The sequence below is a fragment of the Trematomus bernacchii genome, unplaced genomic scaffold, assembly GCF_902827165.1.
Source record: "Trematomus bernacchii unplaced genomic scaffold, fTreBer1.1, whole genome shotgun sequence".
Lineage (NCBI taxonomy): Eukaryota > Metazoa > Chordata > Actinopteri > Perciformes > Nototheniidae > Trematomus > Trematomus bernacchii.
The window spans coordinates 17,718,808-17,737,066 of record NW_022988050.1 but is presented as its reverse complement, the minus strand read 5'-3'; the positions used below and the strand labels follow the sequence as shown (position 1 = coordinate 17,737,066).

Genomic DNA, 18,259 nt, shown 5'->3' with positions numbered 1-18,259 from the left:
TTAAGAAGACGGCGATGGATCAATGATTGACACGAATCTGCAGTCAATAACGATATGTTTCTAATGAGGAAGGGAGTGCTGGTTTTAATCGTTCTCAAAGCGGTTTATTATTAAGATGTCCTGTGCAATAATTAGTTAGGTGTTTTGAAAACAGCAAGCATCTGGTATTAAGGAGGAACCTGTCACTCTTTACTAAGGACACTAGAACATATAAGTAATTTTCTTTGCTATGAAAATGCTGCCCATAGACAACGCTGGGAAATCCACCAACAGTTTATTGCTTGCCTCACCCGTTGGTTGGAATTCGCCACGAATCGAAGACAGGCCAATCAGAGATCAGGTCGGTGAGTTTGAAGTTCCATCGCTTCTGTCAAACGCAAAAGTCACATGGGCAAACATGGAGAGCCAATGAGAGTTGTTATTTGTTGTAAACAAGGTGAACTGGCCAATAGTTGGGCTCGGGAGGCTGTTCCTTTCCTGTCGACGTCACGGTCTATCTGAGCACCGTTCTGGTGCCAGGAACTGGTGGGAGCAAAGTATAGAGGGAAGGAGGAAACCTGGGGGAATGCAACAAAACAACAGGATACATACTGGATAGATACTCCATCGCTTAACTATGGCTACAAAAACAGAGCAGTAAGACTCAACGTTGTCTGACATGTCGCAGCAGAGATAGCTAGCTGTTCTTGGATCCGCACATCGAAGTTTTGTCTGAAGAAGTTTACAGCTAAAGCGACAGGCTAAGGCTAGCCACTGTTAACACCGGGCTGTCTTCTACCACTGACACAGCCCTACACAACAAAGACAGAAAACATGGTGTCCTGGATGATTTCGAGAAGCGTTGTGTAAGTACCAAGAAAACATATATTACTGAAAGTAACCTAAAAAACTGTTATTTAACATCATGGAAAAAAATCGAGCTGCTGATGGGATTTAACTTTGTTAGCTTGTCTCGCTAACTTGTTAACGTCCTCCTGCTAATTTGTGACCTCAGTCCTCTAATTGTCTAGATAAATGCGGACTTAGAAAACAAGAAACGACACTATGTTTTAGCAAACAGTTAACAGATACTACACTAAAACAGCAGTGTTCATTTTGTAATATAAATAGTTGTTAAATAGCTAGCCTTGATTGGCTAATGAGACTAAAGCTAATGCTAGCATACTGTTTATACGTCTTGACCGTGCTCACAGCAGGTGAGTCAGACGTAACGATGTGTAACTTTTGTTCAGTATCGGTGAGGTGGAACATTTTTCGTTTTCCAAGTACATCTGTGAAGGAGTGTCAGGTACAGCTGTCATGTTGAATATATTATTAGCCAGCCGTGCCCAAAGTAACCTGGCAACCATAGGATAGCTGACAGGAAGAAAGGCAAATGTATCGTCATTAATGGACATTGTGTGGCTCTGCACGGATTTCTTTATGTTACTTGATTGCCAGTTATCTGTTGCGAAGCAGTTTGTGAATGAACCAATGTATTCTGTGAGTCTCTGCCTGTTTACATTTAGGAATAGTAGTTGCAAAACTTGCTATAATGGAGGATAGGAATGTAGTGGAAAGGACAAAAGGTCCTCTTCCTGTTCTCTAATGCAACTTTCAAACACAACTTTCTGTGCGATAATGAACAACATTTTTTGTAAAAGGGTTGTCAAAGGTCAATATGGGGCCCAAGACCTTGGTCTAAGTATAGGGAGCAGATGAGCATTTAAGGCTTTCATGCCTGCCGAGTGCCGACCTTTCTTTTTATAACTTCCATAACTTAATATACCCTCCTACCTCTATGCTGCATTCTGCATGACAGAATGTACCAAGATGGATCCAGTCCATTATGTGTAACAATAACTATAATGTGAACCTGACATTCAGCCTTTATTTAAGATGTTTACATGCACGTCAGATGTACTGTGCTGGAATTGAAGTCCTGTGACACAGTTCTGCATTTTTATGGGACAATATGTAATTGGTCATATTCACTAAATTCATGGGATTTAGTGTCAAATCGTTTGACTGGGTTGATGTTACAACACACAGATATCTGCAATGCTAATATTGTAACAAACTGATCCTGGGAGACTAGTAAAGTCAATGAAGTTCACTTCAGTAATTGCATGAGGTGCTGAGTCTGATATAATATTTGGACATTATAATATTTGGGAATATACTTGCATAGATACTGGAGCTCAGGTCTTATATCTATGTTGGGTGTAATGTGTCCCTGTAAGGAGTGTTCCAACATGTTTATTACTGTGGAATGAATCCAGCTTGCAATCGTAAATAATGTTGGAATTATGTAATTACAAATGATTAGGGATGATATGTTGAGATCATCCTGCTGAACAAAATGTTTAAGTGTCATGAACTGCAGTCCTATTTTCTGTAATAAAAAATCAAATGGTAAAATCCCATTGCTTTTGGTGGAAGGAACCAGGGAGATCCCACCGTCTGGGGTCTGATTGCTCAAATATTTATTAAATGTTGTGTACAATAGGAATGCTGCAGTCTGCTGCACCTCCCAGCAGAGTGGAAAACAAGCTTTTCAGGATCAGTAGGCTGCAAGGTGTGCTTTCATTGCCTGTAAATATAACATCATATAGTAAACACCTAAGCCATGTCATTTCTAAGCATGAGTAACTCTTCATTCTCTTTCACATGCTTACAGTAAGGCATGGCTAAGCCAGGATATGAATGACATAATAAATACCTGCCAAATCGTATTATGGAAAAAGATAAGTGACGTATGTATTTCGCCAAGCTGACTTCACAACAAGCTCAAATGTGTAACAAAGCAAAGCTAATGCTAACCATTTTGTGTGAGTGGAAGATCCAAAATGATTAGCTTCTCAGTCTGGGAGGTATAGATCAATTTAAATTGCCACATGAAGGACAACCCTAGTCTGCTAGTTAGCATAGAAGTCAATCTAACTAAATCTCGACTGAAGCAGTTTATAATTTTACACACAATTACCTTACCTGCGGCCCCAAATTCCCCACAACTTAGCTGCCATTGATGGGCAAGCAAAAAGTCCTTAACACAATGTTGTCCAGTGAGAAGAAGGCCTAATACTACGTTTACTTAGCGCTTTTCGAGGCTTTAAGACCCCTCCAAGCTCTTTTACATATACCATTTATAATTCACCCATTCTCACACATACACCCATGGCCATGTCATCAAGAGCTTTTCAGAGTTCACTTTCCTGGGATCAAACCACCAACCTTCTGATTGGATTGGAGTATGATCACACTACCTCACAGCCACAGCCACCCATCCCTAAATACCTTGAAATAATAATACCAAATATGTTAACACATAACAGGAAATGCTTGGACAGATTCAGAAAAGATGGTAAATTGAATTATGTCAGTACATTTGGTTGATAAAGAGCCACATTTTTTTCCCCCTTCAGTTCTGCTGAATACAAATAACCAGCTCGGAGCGTTGTTGCTGCTGAGCAGTTCATGACCTGTTCATTTGTTTATTTTTTTAATTGCCCACTCCCACCAAGTTAAGCCAAGTTTAAATCACTTTCTCCTGCAAGATGTCACAGCCGGGGGACCGCACCCAAATCAAATTCAGTCAATCAGACGTTGAGTTGAACAATTTAAATCAAAGTTTAAAGGAGCGCTAAGAGTGGGACACGACACGCAATACAACTGCTGACCGCTGTCCCTCTGTAAATCTGTACTTAGTTCTAAGGTTTATGTTTCTTCCTGTTTATCAAAGACTTGAAATCTGTGCAGGTCGGCGAGACGATCTATATATGTGGGTTGTCTACTCTTTGCAAGTTTTTACCTTGTCCTCAGTTTTGTCCAGAGCTTTACTGCTTCAACTTTGACCTTCTGTACTGCCCTGTTTATCTGTGCAAAGGGGGATTCTTAGCAACATGTGCTCACCTCAGTGACCTTCCCAAAGAGCTTTAGATAATCTGTTTCCAACTGATGTCTGACGGATCTGTGTCTTGACTTGTTGGACTTTTTTGCGACTCAAGTTTAAATCAACAATAATTATTTTTCAAAAGACATTGTTTGCCTTAAAGTGGACCTATCATGCTATATTTGAATAATATAGTGTAGGACCATACCTATATAAGGCATATTTATACTTTTTTTTTTTCAAAATACCAAACAGATCATGCATTTTAGCCATGCTTCATTTTGCTCAATTTGACATTTTTTACCCCTGTTTTTGCAAGGGCAGATTCTGTGAGAACAGCACCATCTACAGGCCTGGCATATGTACTACAGCGTCTCCAGCGCTTTCGAACGGCAATGGCCGTGGCTGTCTCCTCCTGATTGGTGGAGTTGGCCCAATAGCCGTAGCGCCACTGTCCTGACGTCAGGACAGTGTTCAAATCTGGATCAGTTTTTATCAGATCCGTTGCAGCCCCTTTTTTAGAGATTTGGGTATGGAGGAAAATAGAGAGGGTTGTGTTTTCTGACACTTGGTGAGTTCCCTGGAACACCGGGGACACATATTCATGTATAAAAGACGTACAAAAGTGCATTTTGCATGATAGGTCCCCTTTAAGCAAGTAGGTTCCTACATTATTATTGCTATAACAAATATATTCTATTCTCTCTTGGTAGTTTTCTGCTTACCGAAAATAAGCAAAACAGGGCTAGTTTTTGAACTTGTATGTGATGTGTTAAGTCAGTATTTTAACGTGGGAAGATTCATGGCGCTGTGAGAACACTCTAATGTATGCCACTCATTTCCCCATGAGGAAATCCTCTGGGTATGTTCAGACCTGGACTGTAACCAGTCTCATTTGCTGTAGCAGCAGTTCTCTCAACAATCCCCCCTCTGTGTTTTTAGGGGAAAGTCATGTAATCAAATTCTTATTCCTGAAGCTCAAACCAGATGGTGGGAGCTCAAATATTGGAGATCTTTATTGCTCTTGTTCTCTCTTTCTCTCTTTCCCTTTGCTCTCTCTCTTGTCCTCCTTTCCTCCCCCTCCCTCCATCTGGTTGTTGGTGGTGTACGGTGTCAGGAAACCAGGGAAATGGAGCTGGAGCCCAGAGTAAGGGGTATCTAAAAGCAATGGGACTATTTTCTCAGCTGCATGCAGAGAGAGGGGGAGAAGGTGTTGCAATTGGAAGGAGAATAAAGAAGGGAAATGGAGAGATGGTAGGTTTGGTGTAGAGAGGGGGCCCTACTTTTCACTAGGGCTGAACGAATAATCGATTTTAAATCGAAATCGCGATTTTAAATGATGTGATTATCAAATCGCAAAGCCTGCGATTAAAAAAAAAAAAAGATTTTTTTTTTTTTTTTTTTTTTTTAAATGTTTAAAAATTTATTTTTGTTCTTCTTGTGTGTCACTCATCCACACCAATCAGAAGTGCTGTGCTCCACATGTACCAGCCATTGTTAACCAATCAGAAGTGGCCCATGATAGAAGGTGATTGACAGGTTGATCCAATCACCTGCCAAGTATTTTTGAAAGTGCCTGCCCTTTCCAAATGGCTTCCAATGGAGCTTTCCTAGATGGTTTGGTGAAACACACCATCTGAGTCAGGTTAGTAATGCTCCATCACATGTTTTACATCTATTACAGGGTGAATCTTAAACTGAAGCTTGACTTTAAAGCAACCCAACGGAAGTTTCATGTCAGTTTAGTTCTTTCACTCGTAGCTCGGGGTGCTAGAGATGGGAGCACGTTGATACGACCTTCCTAGCCGGAGATATGGCCGCATATTACAATAAACTTCTATTGGGTCGCTTAAAAACAAATATCGCAAATCGAATCGCAATCGCAATATCTGTCAGAAAAATCGCAATTAGATTATTTCCCCAAATCGTGCAGCCCTACTTTTCCCCTTAACTTGGTTTATTGCGACACTATGTGTGTCTCTGCAGGTCTGTCATGACTCACAAAGACAGAAATGTATATTTAAGAACTTTAAAGATATTAAAGAGGACATATTCTGCTCATTTTCAGGTTCATATTTGGATTTAGTCTCTCTACTGTGACATGTTACAATGCCTTAACGTTCAAAAAGCTCTTTCTTTTTCTCATACTTTGTCATTTGTGTTTAGTTACGCCAGAGAAGAAGCGGGGCTTACGTCCAGATTGATACCAACACACCAACAAGTCCCAGATTAGTGTAGAAACCAAAGGCTGTCATGTCTGTGGAGGTGTGTGGCGCAGTGGGTTGTGGGTTGGTGTTTGGATCAGGGGGTCACAGGTTCAAACCCCACTGCAGTCAGCATGTCATTGTGTCCCTGGTAGGGTTGGGAACCGAAACTCGGTTCCAGATGAGAACCGATAAGAAAATGCTGGGTACCGGGTACCCATACAAAATACACAATTTTGGTTCTGCTTAACGGTTCCTAAACGCGGTAGACCCTGTATTCCACCGGGTCCGTCTGCGCGGTGATCCGGTGGAATACAGGGTAAGGGCGGACTGGCCATCTGTGTGTTCTGGAGAATCACAGAACGGGCCGTTGACGGCCGGCTCGGTACGCTGGCGGCCGGCACCGCCCTTCATTTTTTTAAACGGCATCATGTAAGTTGCGCTGACAGGCGACAGAGGTCCACAGTTGCCCTGCAGCGAGGCTCCCCCCGCCCTCCCGTAGACAGACGAGCTCAGTCACTTCATAACACCAAAGATGGATCGCGGTAAACGCTCTAAAGTGAGGCTCCACTACACTAAAAAAGAAAAAGACAAGGCACAGTGTAATGCCTGTTAATAGCTTGCCACAGGCATAGCTCAGTTAAAACTAGAGAATGCAATTCCTGAAGAAATTGCTAGTGGGGATGCTTTATGCTGAAAATCTGACGCTAAACTGCTATGCTGAAATATAATGTGTAAGAAGAAAGTGAAGAATTTTGATTGAAATGATACATGAACACTGGGGGCTTGAATGTGTGATGAGAGAAGAAAAGAAAGTAAAAAGGCTTGGAAAAGCAGCAGAATATTTGAACTGCAAACTTTTGAACTAACTTGATGGTGAATCATCTGTCGCCATGCCAACGGCATTTGATGACATCCCATAATGCGCTTAGATGTGTGGATGGCTGCATCGTTACCAAACCTGTGAAGTTTTGGGCCGTTTGGAGCATTTTCACTGAAGTTATGAGAAAACCGTGTTTCATGGCGAGCCTTGTGTTACCATGGCAACGGCATTTGAAGAAACCCCATAATTGACGTAGAGCTGTTGAGGGCTGGACCGGTGATATACAAGTGAAGATTGGGGGATGATTGGACCGTGTCCATTGGACTTACAGCGAAATCGTGTTTCATGGCGAGTGGTCTGTCGCCATGGCAACGGCATTTGATGACACCCCATACTACGCTTAGATGCGTTGATGGCTGCATCGTTACCAAACCTGTGAAGTTTTGGGCTGTTTGGAACATTGTGTGTGTGAGAGAGAGAGAGAGAGTGTGTGTGTCTGTGTGTGGCAGAGAGAGAGAGAGGTGAACAGTTAGAACTGACTGCTGTCAGTTGGAGTGATGACATCATCATGTTCCATTACACAGGTGTTTATAGTTGAGCTAACGAGCTCTGTAGAAATCAAAGCTTTGCATTGTTCTGAATGAGAGATGAACCTCTTACATGTGAATGAACAGTTAGAACTGACTGCTGTCAGTTGGAGTGATGACATCATCGTGTTCCATTACACAGGTGTTTATAGTTGAGCTAACGAGCTCTGTAGAGATCAAAGGTTTGCATTGTTCTGAATGAGAGATAAACCTCTTACATGTGAACGTTTTGTGGAAGAACGATAACAGATATCTGTGAAATTTCAAAACGTGAAGCATGTCAAGGAAGGTATCTGAAGTGTAATTTTTGTGTACTTTCGGGTTAATAATGTGGCCTTTTTGGCAGTTTAACTAAAGGTGTGCGGCTGCTGCTGTGAGGAAATATCTGCCTGAAATTACAATGGGCTTTAATGGAGACATGTTGAACGTTTTTGTCACTTCATGCCCTCAAGAGGCATTTTGTTTAATTATTTTGCTTAATTATTTGTCATTTTTCAAGCTACGAGATGTTTTCCTACGTTTGTCATGAAAAATTATGTCTCAAGAATGTAGGGTTTGGGAATTATGTCAGTTTAAAAAAAAAATATGAAGGCAAATTTCAAGAATTCCCACACTCTAGCTGTGACATCACGCACTCTAGTTAATGTTAAAATCTGAAGAAAGCCTCTTTAACAAGGTCTGAACAATGTTTAATATCTCTAAAAGTAAGAATCAGATTTAAAAGTTGTGTTACACGAATAATGTCAGAAAGATGTGTAACATTTTAAAGTTGGAATGAGGTTTCTGAGTGAAAGTATGAATGAACAGTTAGCAGTTGAAGTCGCATGAAGATTTGTTGAAGTCTGAAGAATGTCTCCATTGACTTCCATGTTAAAAATTGGATGAATTATGGGATGTATCTCTGGAATTATGAAAGTTATGAATGATAAAAGTAATAGCAGTCGATTCCCGACCGAGCTGAACGTTTTGATGTTTGAACGGAGTTTCTGCGATGTTGAATGTGGGAGGAGAAGAGGGCCAAAATAATTGGATGGAATAATAATAAGAATTTTGTCCGTAGCATAACATATAGTTGGAATGTTGTATCAGCATTCCCACTAAATAAAGCACAGCTATTGTGCAATACATTTGTATTGCATGTATATTTTTTATTTGTAAACATTTCAGTTAAAGCTTAAAAGAATAAAGATATTTTTGTTATCTAAACGTTTGACCTCTTTCTTTTACAATTTTGGAATCGAAACGGGGAATCGATAAAAACTGGAATCGATAAGCAGAACCGGAATCGGAATCGATACATTTCAAACGATACCCATCCCTAGTCCCTGGGCAAGGCACTTCACCCCAAATTGCTCCTGTGGTGATTGTCCACAGTATTGAGTATGTTAGTCGCTTTGGATAAAAGCGTCTAACATGTAATGTAAAATGTCTGCTTTCACATCATCCAGAGACACGGTGAATCCAGCTGAGTGGATTTCATTTGAGAGCAGTTGTTAGTCAGATTTGGCACAATAAAAGGAAACGGATACAAACAGCCAAGTCCTTGATCATGTGATGTGACGCGAGCCTGTTGATGTTGTTACTGTTGAGCTTGTTTATTACTGTCTTTATTCCCTCCGCACCGTGGGCCCAGCCCTGTGAGTGCAGCTCTGTGACTCTCTGCAGTCACAGCAAATTAGGAGTCATTGAGACACAAATACCTGCTATTATCACAGCATCATCAATTGCCTTTATTAGCATGACTAAGCTCTGCTAGCTAAATACAAAGCCAAATTGGAGAGCATAGACTTGTATGAAGTAATGCAACTACAACAAATGGCTTGGAGAACCCCCCCACACAGACTGCTCTTCCAGTTTCTCCACTATAAACATGCATACAAACACACCCACGTACCAATGTAAGAGAGGGAAGGGATTCATTTGAGGTTGATTTATTTGGGCTCATGGTTCTCTATATAATTGAAACTAAAGCGCAGTGAGTTGACAGCGAGATGTAGACATAAAGAGCGAGCATGTACGCTCTGGCAGCTTTGCTGTTTCTATAGCAACAGCTGGAAAATAAACTGCTGTGGTTGTTGGCGGCTCTCTGACTGCTGAAAGGACTGTGTGTGTGTGTGTGTGTGTGTGTGTGTGTGTGTGTGTGTGTGTGTAAAATACATTGTGTCCATGTCTCTGTTTGTAGATTGCTGGTATTCTAAACTCTCTACTGGTTTATCATTTAACTTCGTGTGAATTATTTCAATATTCCTATAAAGTAGCTCTTTCTTTTATCCCTCCTGCAACCCTGTCAGGATTGTGGCAGAAGACGGTCCAATAAGCATTGTATAAGTATAGTATGTTCTTACGCTGTGATCAGACTACATGGTATTTTTGTCTTTTAAGATGGACACTGTATCAGATTAGGTCATCCTAGAAGGTCATAGATTATTGTGGTGACACGACAGACGAACATCCAGAGGCACACCCACATGGTCTACTTGTTGCAGGGGCTGCTGGGTAACAAAAAGCTCAACAAACATTAGGCAAAGTGAACCTACACACTGCTGTCTTGTTCTCAGTTGTTAAAGTAAATGTTCAGCAATTCTAAATGAAAAACCACCAGTCCTTGTAAAGGTGAACAATTTGAAGACACTGTAGAGCTGAATATAAAGCAGGGTTTCCCACACATAGACTATACTTGGGCGGGCCGCCCAGGTATATTAACGGCCGCCCAAGTATATTTCGCGACCCATTTAGTTTTCTTCTTTTCTTTTTTTTTATACGTTTTTTTTTGTCCGCGACCACGACGCCATCTGAGATTGATTAACTTGTGGACAATGATCCCTCGCTCTACGCCTCCTGTACTCAGTCCCGGACTGGCCATCGGGAGGACCGGGGGGTTTCCCGATGGCCTGGCCTGTTAAGTGGCCTGCCTCACACAGGGTGACTAGCTGTCTACATGATTTGGCCTGCCGACATGGCCACTGTCATACAGATCATAAATCAAAGCCCTCGATTGGTCTCTGTGTGTCATTCAAGCTCGGGATAACCTCAGCTCAGGTGAGGTAAAGGACTCTCTGAGTGTTTAGATAGTTAACTTAGTCTAAGTTCTCAGTGGGTCTCAAACGGTTTGGTCACCATTTATGTAAACACATATTTCCATTTGAGGCGGTAGTGATTAGTCAAATATGCATGAATAAAAAATAAAAAAGTTAACTAGGGGAAAAAAGGTAAGATACACTTTATGATTATTGAAATGTATACAGTTCTGTTTCATATAGGTGTTCCCATAGATCTAGTCTCTTTATTTTCCCCTCAAAGTGCACCAGATTGATGCATTTAACTCCAAAATAAAATAAAATAAATTACCGGGGGAGCATGCCCCCGGACCCCCCTAGAGGATTTGAGGTCCACCCCTACTTAAAATCACATGGATAGGTTCCTAAATACATTTACAATTTTTAAAAAAAATAGTAACCCATGTCCATATGTGTATTTGTGGGTAGTAGATTTAAACTATAGGGCTATCACTATGGGCCCTGCCTGTACCTGTTCGCTCTGCCATCGCGTGAAGGGTCTGCTAACAAGCGACCAACAGAAAGGTTCATGTTAATGTTGTTGCACGTCACAAAGGCTCGTCACCTCAAACCCCCCCAAGTATATTTCAGATCTGTGGGAAACACTGTCAAGGAATGGTAGAGAGATAATATTGGAGGTAATGAGAGCCAGCGATTTAGTGAGCAGATCAAAGGAACGCTCTGAAAAAGAGCAGATGGAGATTTGTCAGCACAGTAACATCAACTGTGCAGTCACACCAACAGATTTATGAGCAGCCAGCAGTCGTTCATTTCAATGAGAGTTGGTGACTTGTGGCAGCTGTTGCAGTGGAAGCATTGCTGTGATTTCTTTATTAATTCATTATAAAGGGGTACTCCACAGACATTGACGTTCTTTTAAAGTGTTTGGGACTTCTACTGCATGCATGGTTAAAGTAGTGTAAAGCTATTATGCTGAAATTGTCGTTGAGCGCTGCACTCGACTTTGACTTTAAATTATTTCAACTTTGACCTAGATTACAGTTTACCTTTTGGCGGTCAACCAATGAGGTGTCCGCTGTATGAAGCTGCACAGGCTACCATGGGAGGCAACCATAGAAACAAAACTAACTAGCTGTTTTTATCAAGAGGCCCTGTGCCCAACCTCGTGGTGACCAAAGAGCAAAACTCTTATCACATAAAGGCAGCGTTCGTGTTCAGGGGCAGCTGTGTGAAAACTGATGTCATGTCACTTGAATAAGGGTCGTTTGGGGCTGCAGACCAAAGTACAATAATGTAATCGATCTGAGGTCGTGAAGTTAGAAAGAAGTGGGCAAAAAAGTTAAAACACAAAAACCATGCATTATTCCTCACCGTAAGACCTCAGTATTAATTGAATGTGTGGTGGGAACAAGGCTTTATTGTGTTGGACCTGTTGCACTAGCAGGAAGTGTTTCTCTCTTCTGCCCCTCCCTCCTCTCCTGATGTCAGTTTCAGTTCTGGGTCGGTTTAAATTCAGCAGCTCCAGTCTGCCAGGCAAGGTTGCCAGCATGATCCCCGTCAGTAAGATCACGCCTCCTTTGTATTATCTAGTCCTCTTACTTGTTTTTCTTTCACTTGATTTTATTCAACATGGCATTGGTATTACTAGTTAAAATGTTTTAATTCATTTAAGGCTTGGCATCAGTTTTTTGTCTTGAAAAACAGTTATTTATAGAGACACTGTAACATGGGGACACTATAATCATCATTGTTCTGAAGTGCAGTACACTTTTACTGTGGATGTACATTTGTCAACCATCACAGATGTTGCCATACTCTCTACAACATGCCATCTTTTCCTCTATTTTCTGGGTTAGGGTTACAAGCAGTGTTCTAAATCACAAGAGGCTTTATGGCAATGTTAGACTTTATAGGATGGTTGCATCAATGTGAAGATTCTTATTAATTTGTCAGGTATTTAGTATGATGGGTTAACCAAAACGGAATCACTGGCTTTGAATGGGCACTAAGCCCCCTGAAATTGTTCACATCAAGTTCACCTTAGTCCTGGGGCCTCATTTATAAAGCCTTGCATAGGATTGGCGTGGGAAGGTAGCTTACGTAGGACAAAGCAAATAAATACGCACCGACACTTTCCGATTCATAAAAGACTGCGTACCAGCGCAGGACTTGCGTACGGCACTTCCTATGCCGGTTTCCCTTTTATAAATCACAATCAACTCGAAATGCGGCGCAGCTTTTGCAGGCTTCACATAACGCCCATATTTGCCTATGAATAGTCAAAGAAACGCCCATTCATTCATTCATTTTTGACTGACTGCATGAAGAAGATCGCAGGAAATGACGACAGAACAGCTAAAAAAGACATCTCACGCCGTGTCAGATTTTGGTTATTTTGGGGAAGTCGAGATAAATCATATTGTTTGGTGGATGCAGTTTGAACCAGAGTAGCAGCATGGAGGACGGATCGTCACCAACATAAATAAATAAGTGGTCCGAAAAAAGTTAATGACAAAAAAATACACATAGCCTAACCTTCCCCAGGCAGTGTGTTTGCACCGGGGACAGGAGACACCCCCTTGATGAGAAACTGTAAGAAATGATCGGAGAATCCCTCCGGAGTGTAGTCATGACGACTGGATCTGAATTATTTTGTTGTATTTGGTGGTTTGTGTTCCAGCTGTCGATCAGCAACTATATATCCATAATCCACCAGTTAAAGGAAATACAACTAATGTGTTGTGTTATATTAGCTGTACAATTTACCACATATGGTGTTCTTAGTTTCCATACCTCCTGTGTTTTACGAGCGACTTATCAAGTAGGCGGCGAACGGCATAAAACATGATTAAACATGATAGTATATAAAACCATGCTCGTATCTATACAACCTATAGAAATGCAAAACGGCGTCAGTTTAAAGTAATTCTGTCCTTCTGTTTACCGCATCATTTATGAGAATACATTTCTTAACAGGAGAACATCATCGAGGGGTGATCAATAACATTTCCGTATTTATTTATTTCTCCAAGTTATGTTTTTGTGTGCACTGAGGAGTCTCAAACAGGCGTTTGTTAAATCATTTTAAGATTGGCTTTAATCAATGTTTGAAAATGAATTCTTCATATATGATAAATGAGAGGTAACATTTTATTTATGGTATTATTTCCACATATTTCTCTCCATTCTTCCTTCTGCCAACGGTGTCGCAGCTTCTCGTCTCTCGCGTTTTTGTGCTTAGTGCGTACGCATGGGTCAGAGTTTGCGTGGAGGACCGCAAATTTTCCCGTCAAGTTAGTTTTTTATAAATCGCAAACAGTGCGTAGAAACTGGCGTACGCCATCTTACGCACCGTTTATAAATGAGGCCCCTGGTCAGTACCACTCATCCTTTGAGAACAGTTGTGTAATGTCTTCACCACATATTTACTCAGCTTATAAGGAAGAACCTTAAAATGAAGTGTTCTTGAACCATAAGGATATCTTACCTAGGTATGGAAAATATTCTCTATCATTGTATGTGTACATCAGATTATACTATACTACACTAAAAGTGTTGATTGTACCCTGACCAATGGCTGCTTGAGGCTGATACAGATACAAAAGTTGTTTCTTATTGGCGAAGATATACAAAGTTTTAATCCGGGCAAATCATTTATATGTATTGATTTAGCTCCCTCAAAAATAATATCCTCCCCTCTGTCACGAACCTTGGAGTGACCTTCAATAGCGCTTTTAAATTCGACAAGCAGGTCAGCAGCGTAGTCAAAACCTGCTTTTTTTAAATACGACTATTGGCCAAGACCAAGTCGTTTTTATCTTTTAAAGACCTGGAAAGGGTTATAAACGCCTTTGTAACCACAAGGTTGGACTACTCTGTATGTGGGTATGGACCAGGCGTCAATTAGACGCCTGCAGCTAGTGCAGAACGCAGCTGCACGTCTTCTCACTGGCCATAAAAAGCGTGACCACATCACCCCAATTCTGGCCTCACTGCACTGGCTTCCAGTTCAGTTCAGAATTGATTTTAAAATCCTTGTATTTGTTTTTAAAGCCCTAAATGGGCTGGCTCCGGCCTATATAGCTGAACTCCTCCATCGCTACACCCCAGCCAGAGCTTTAAGGTCTGCTGACCAGCTGCTGCTGATAGTGCCCAAGACCAGGCTTAAAACCCGAGGGCACCGAGCCTTCGCAGCAGCTGGCCCGAGGCTCTGGAACACTCTGCCCCTCCATGTGAGGTCGGCCCAGACCCTAGGGGTTTTTAAATCTACACTAAAAACACACTTCTTCTCCCTGGCCTTCTAGTTAGAGCGGAGCACGACTCCTGACTTTTCCCTGTGTTTTTTATATATCTGTTGTAATTTATTGTCTTTTATTGTGATTGTAGTAATGTGTTTTTATGTGATTGTAGTATTTATTACATGTACAGCACTTTGGCCCGACCAAAAATCGCTTTTAAATGTGCTTTATAAATAAACCTTGATTTGATTTGATTTGATTTGATTTGATATATACTTACATACTACATTTTTTGGGAAAACCAATAGAGAAACTGATCATGGATAATGATTTGTAAAATTATCCACATGGGACTAACCCATATTACCAACATTTAGCAATGCTCAAGCTTATTTGAATTTGAACGTTCTTTTTAATTGTTGTCTTATCATTTAGTAGCCTCTCTAAAGGCCCTGACACACCAAGCAGTCACCAGAGAACTCGCCGACGCCGACTGTTGCGTCGCCGTGTTCTCCTGCGTCTCGGCCATGTGTCTCACTGGAACACACCGCAAAGACTTCAGCCGAGCACGTACGAACTGCGCATGCGTGAGTGGCAATAACTCTCCTTACCAGCAGGCGGCGGTAGTGTGTATTCGTCATTCAAAAGAGGCAACAACCGGAAGACAGAGAAGAAGAACAGACTGCGTGATCTAAACAAACTGTCTCTACCCGATCTCCCGCCCTGCCCTATCTGCAGTGCGCATGTGCGAGATGGTCCGCCATATTGCACAACTCCGTACGGCAACCCAACTAGGACACTTGACACAGTGGCATTTGGCAAAGCACACAAAGAAAACTCCGAAAACCGAGAAAGATGAGTTATTGTTATTACAACGTGACTTCACTATTATTTAACAACTCTTTTTATTGGGTTCTTTTATTTGGGGCTAAGTACATTGTCAGAATAAGTGAGAAATGGATTTAACTTCTGTTAGACAGCTATCATACTGAATAAATATTTACTGTGAATGTATGCAAACATGTATGGCATATAGCTGTCTAACAGAAGTTAAATCCATTTCTCACTTATTCTGACAATGTATTTAACCCCAAATAAAAGAACCCAATAAAAAGAGTTGTTAAATAATAGTGAAGTCACGTTGTAATAACAATAACTCATCTCTCTCGGTTATTTTTCTGCTTTGCCAAAAGCCACTGTGTCAACTGTCCTATTAGAGTTGCCGTATGTAGTTGTCCAATATGGCGGACCATCTCGCACATGCGCAGTGCAGATCGGGCAGGGGGGCAGATTGGGTAGTGACACAAACAACAAATAGCGTGTGCGTTCCATTTTCACTCTCGTCCATCGAAAACATGTTTCGTGCCGTACTGGAGCTATCAGCCATTGGAGTGTTGCTTGTGGAAGACATTCTCAAGCAACCGTTTCGCTTCTCATGCACTGATTCGCTAGCTGAACAGCCAATCAGAGTGATTTCTTTGTCCGACTGCCTGTGGCTGACGCACGGCCGATTCAACATGTTGAATCGGCCGTGCGTCGGCCATGAAAGGCCAAATAAGGTGTGTCACGGCCGACGGTGCGGGACACACCAAATTGAGTTTGGGCGACAGGGCACGCTTCGTCATCCGACTAATGAAAACGGCCTATTTCGGCCTGGTGTGTCAGGGCCTTTACACAGAGATTCAGCAGTACTGCCATCCAGCATACAGCAGATCTGTCGAGAACACACTGTGCTAGAGACAAGGCTAGCTCAGTGCGGGGGGGGGGGGGGAGGAAGGAGGAGGAGGAGGAGGAAGGAGGAGGAGGAGGAGAGGGGAGGAGCAGCAGAAGAATGCTACAGAGAGGGATTGGAGGGAAGGAGTGTGCTGCTATAAATTGATCTAGTCGTGTGTCTTGCTCTCACAAGCAAACACACAGCTCTGTCAAGATTTTTGTTTGTCCCACAACGGGAATTTAAGTGCAACAGAAAAGTGCAGTGGTGCGAGGTGGTGTTGGAACCAAACTCCACATTACCCCTAACCGCTGCCGCTGCACCAGATTACAGGGGAATCATTGAGTCATTGTCTTGTGTTCCAGTGGTTTTAAAACTGTGGGTCAGGACCCAACACCCGGTGTCTATAACACTGGTCATAACAGGATAAAAATAAGTCCCCAGATTGTTCTGCAGAAACAGATGATGGCTTTTAACTGGAAAATCACAATTCCGCATGTAAGCCTCCGCACACTTTGGATTATATGGTATACTGTGTGTGGAGAAACTGTTGTGACTCTAGAAACCAGACAATAGAATGGTGCAGTGATGACGTTTTATTCTGAGCTGACATGGAAGTAAGCAAGGGCTCCCTCAACGAAAAGCCATGGGTTGTTTTTTTTGGATTTTGGATTATAGCAACAAAAAAAGAAGCTCTGTGGCACACAAATGTTCATGAAATGTACACGTTTTGTTCGGCAGCTTTTTTCTCCACGTTTTGACACCACATTAGCAACTAGTAAAAAGCTAACCTTGGGCTATCAAATAACTACATCACACTCGCATTGCTGCTTATCAACACCGCTAAGATAAAGTAGGCTAATGATGTTATGGCATGATAAAGTTTAGTCGTCTCAATTAGTCAATAGTTAGCAACTGACATTTTTAAGACGCATAAAACCTGTAGACGTTAACTATTAAAAGCTGTAGATGTTAACTGTTGGGTTCTTTACTGACGTATTTTATGTCGTAGAACAAAACGTCACAAATATATTCACATTGTGTTTACTCCAGACCTTATTTCAGGCATCTAACCTAAAACACATTCAGTTGACTTTGAGACGATGGAATCGGAAGTTGTAAAATGCTAACACACTTCTGGCAATATAGACAAACTGAAGCCTTTAAGCTGTACTTAAATGTTTATCCTACCGTGTGAAGATAAACCACCAATAAAACTTCTACTTTTAGTAAAAACAGACCTCTTATTCAAATCATCTCTTATTTCTTGTGGAAATGGAATGTCTCATCAAAGTGAGAACACTTTCCATTCAGGCAGGAATTTCAATGTGTTCAATGTGTTCAACATGTTGAGAACATTTCAGTAGTGCCTAGGTTTGCAACTATGCAAGATTTATTAGTGGATGGGTTACGGGGGTTATTTAACATGTGATTGTAACAGAAATAATATGCTTCATGTTGTTTGTTCTCTCTCCCTGCAGGCTTTTCTTTGGGACTCTGTATCCTGCGTACTACTCTTACAAAGCTGTCAAGACAAAAAATGTCAAGGAATATGTAAGTAAATAAAAATCACTGAGTGTGGATGGCCTGCTTGATGTTTGCATGTTTCTACAACGCACACTCACATAGACTTAATCACTAACCCCAACCTAAGATCAAATAGTCTTTTTTAACAAAATGCCTCGATACAAATATTGCAAAGATATTGCAGGGTTGACCATTGGTCATTTTCCTGTCTTTGATGTGGTAGATGACCCATCTCCTGTAATGAGTCTCTTGTAGCCAGTAATGGCGCGTTTCCACTACAC

At 41.5% G+C, this 18,259-nt stretch overlaps 1 protein-coding gene across 1 annotated transcript in view; it reads left to right on the top strand.

Moving 5' to 3' along the window:
* Nucleotides 1–505: 505 nt before the first annotated feature.
* reep3b (receptor accessory protein 3b) overlaps nucleotides 506–18,259 on the top strand; it is a 45,950-nt gene continuing 28,196 nt past the window's right edge. The window contains 2 exon segments of the mRNA XM_034119278.1: nucleotides 506–845; nucleotides 17,933–18,005. Of these exon segments, the coding sequence (XP_033975169.1) occupies nucleotides 814–845; nucleotides 17,933–18,005 (105 nt within the window). The 5' untranslated portion in view covers nucleotides 506–813.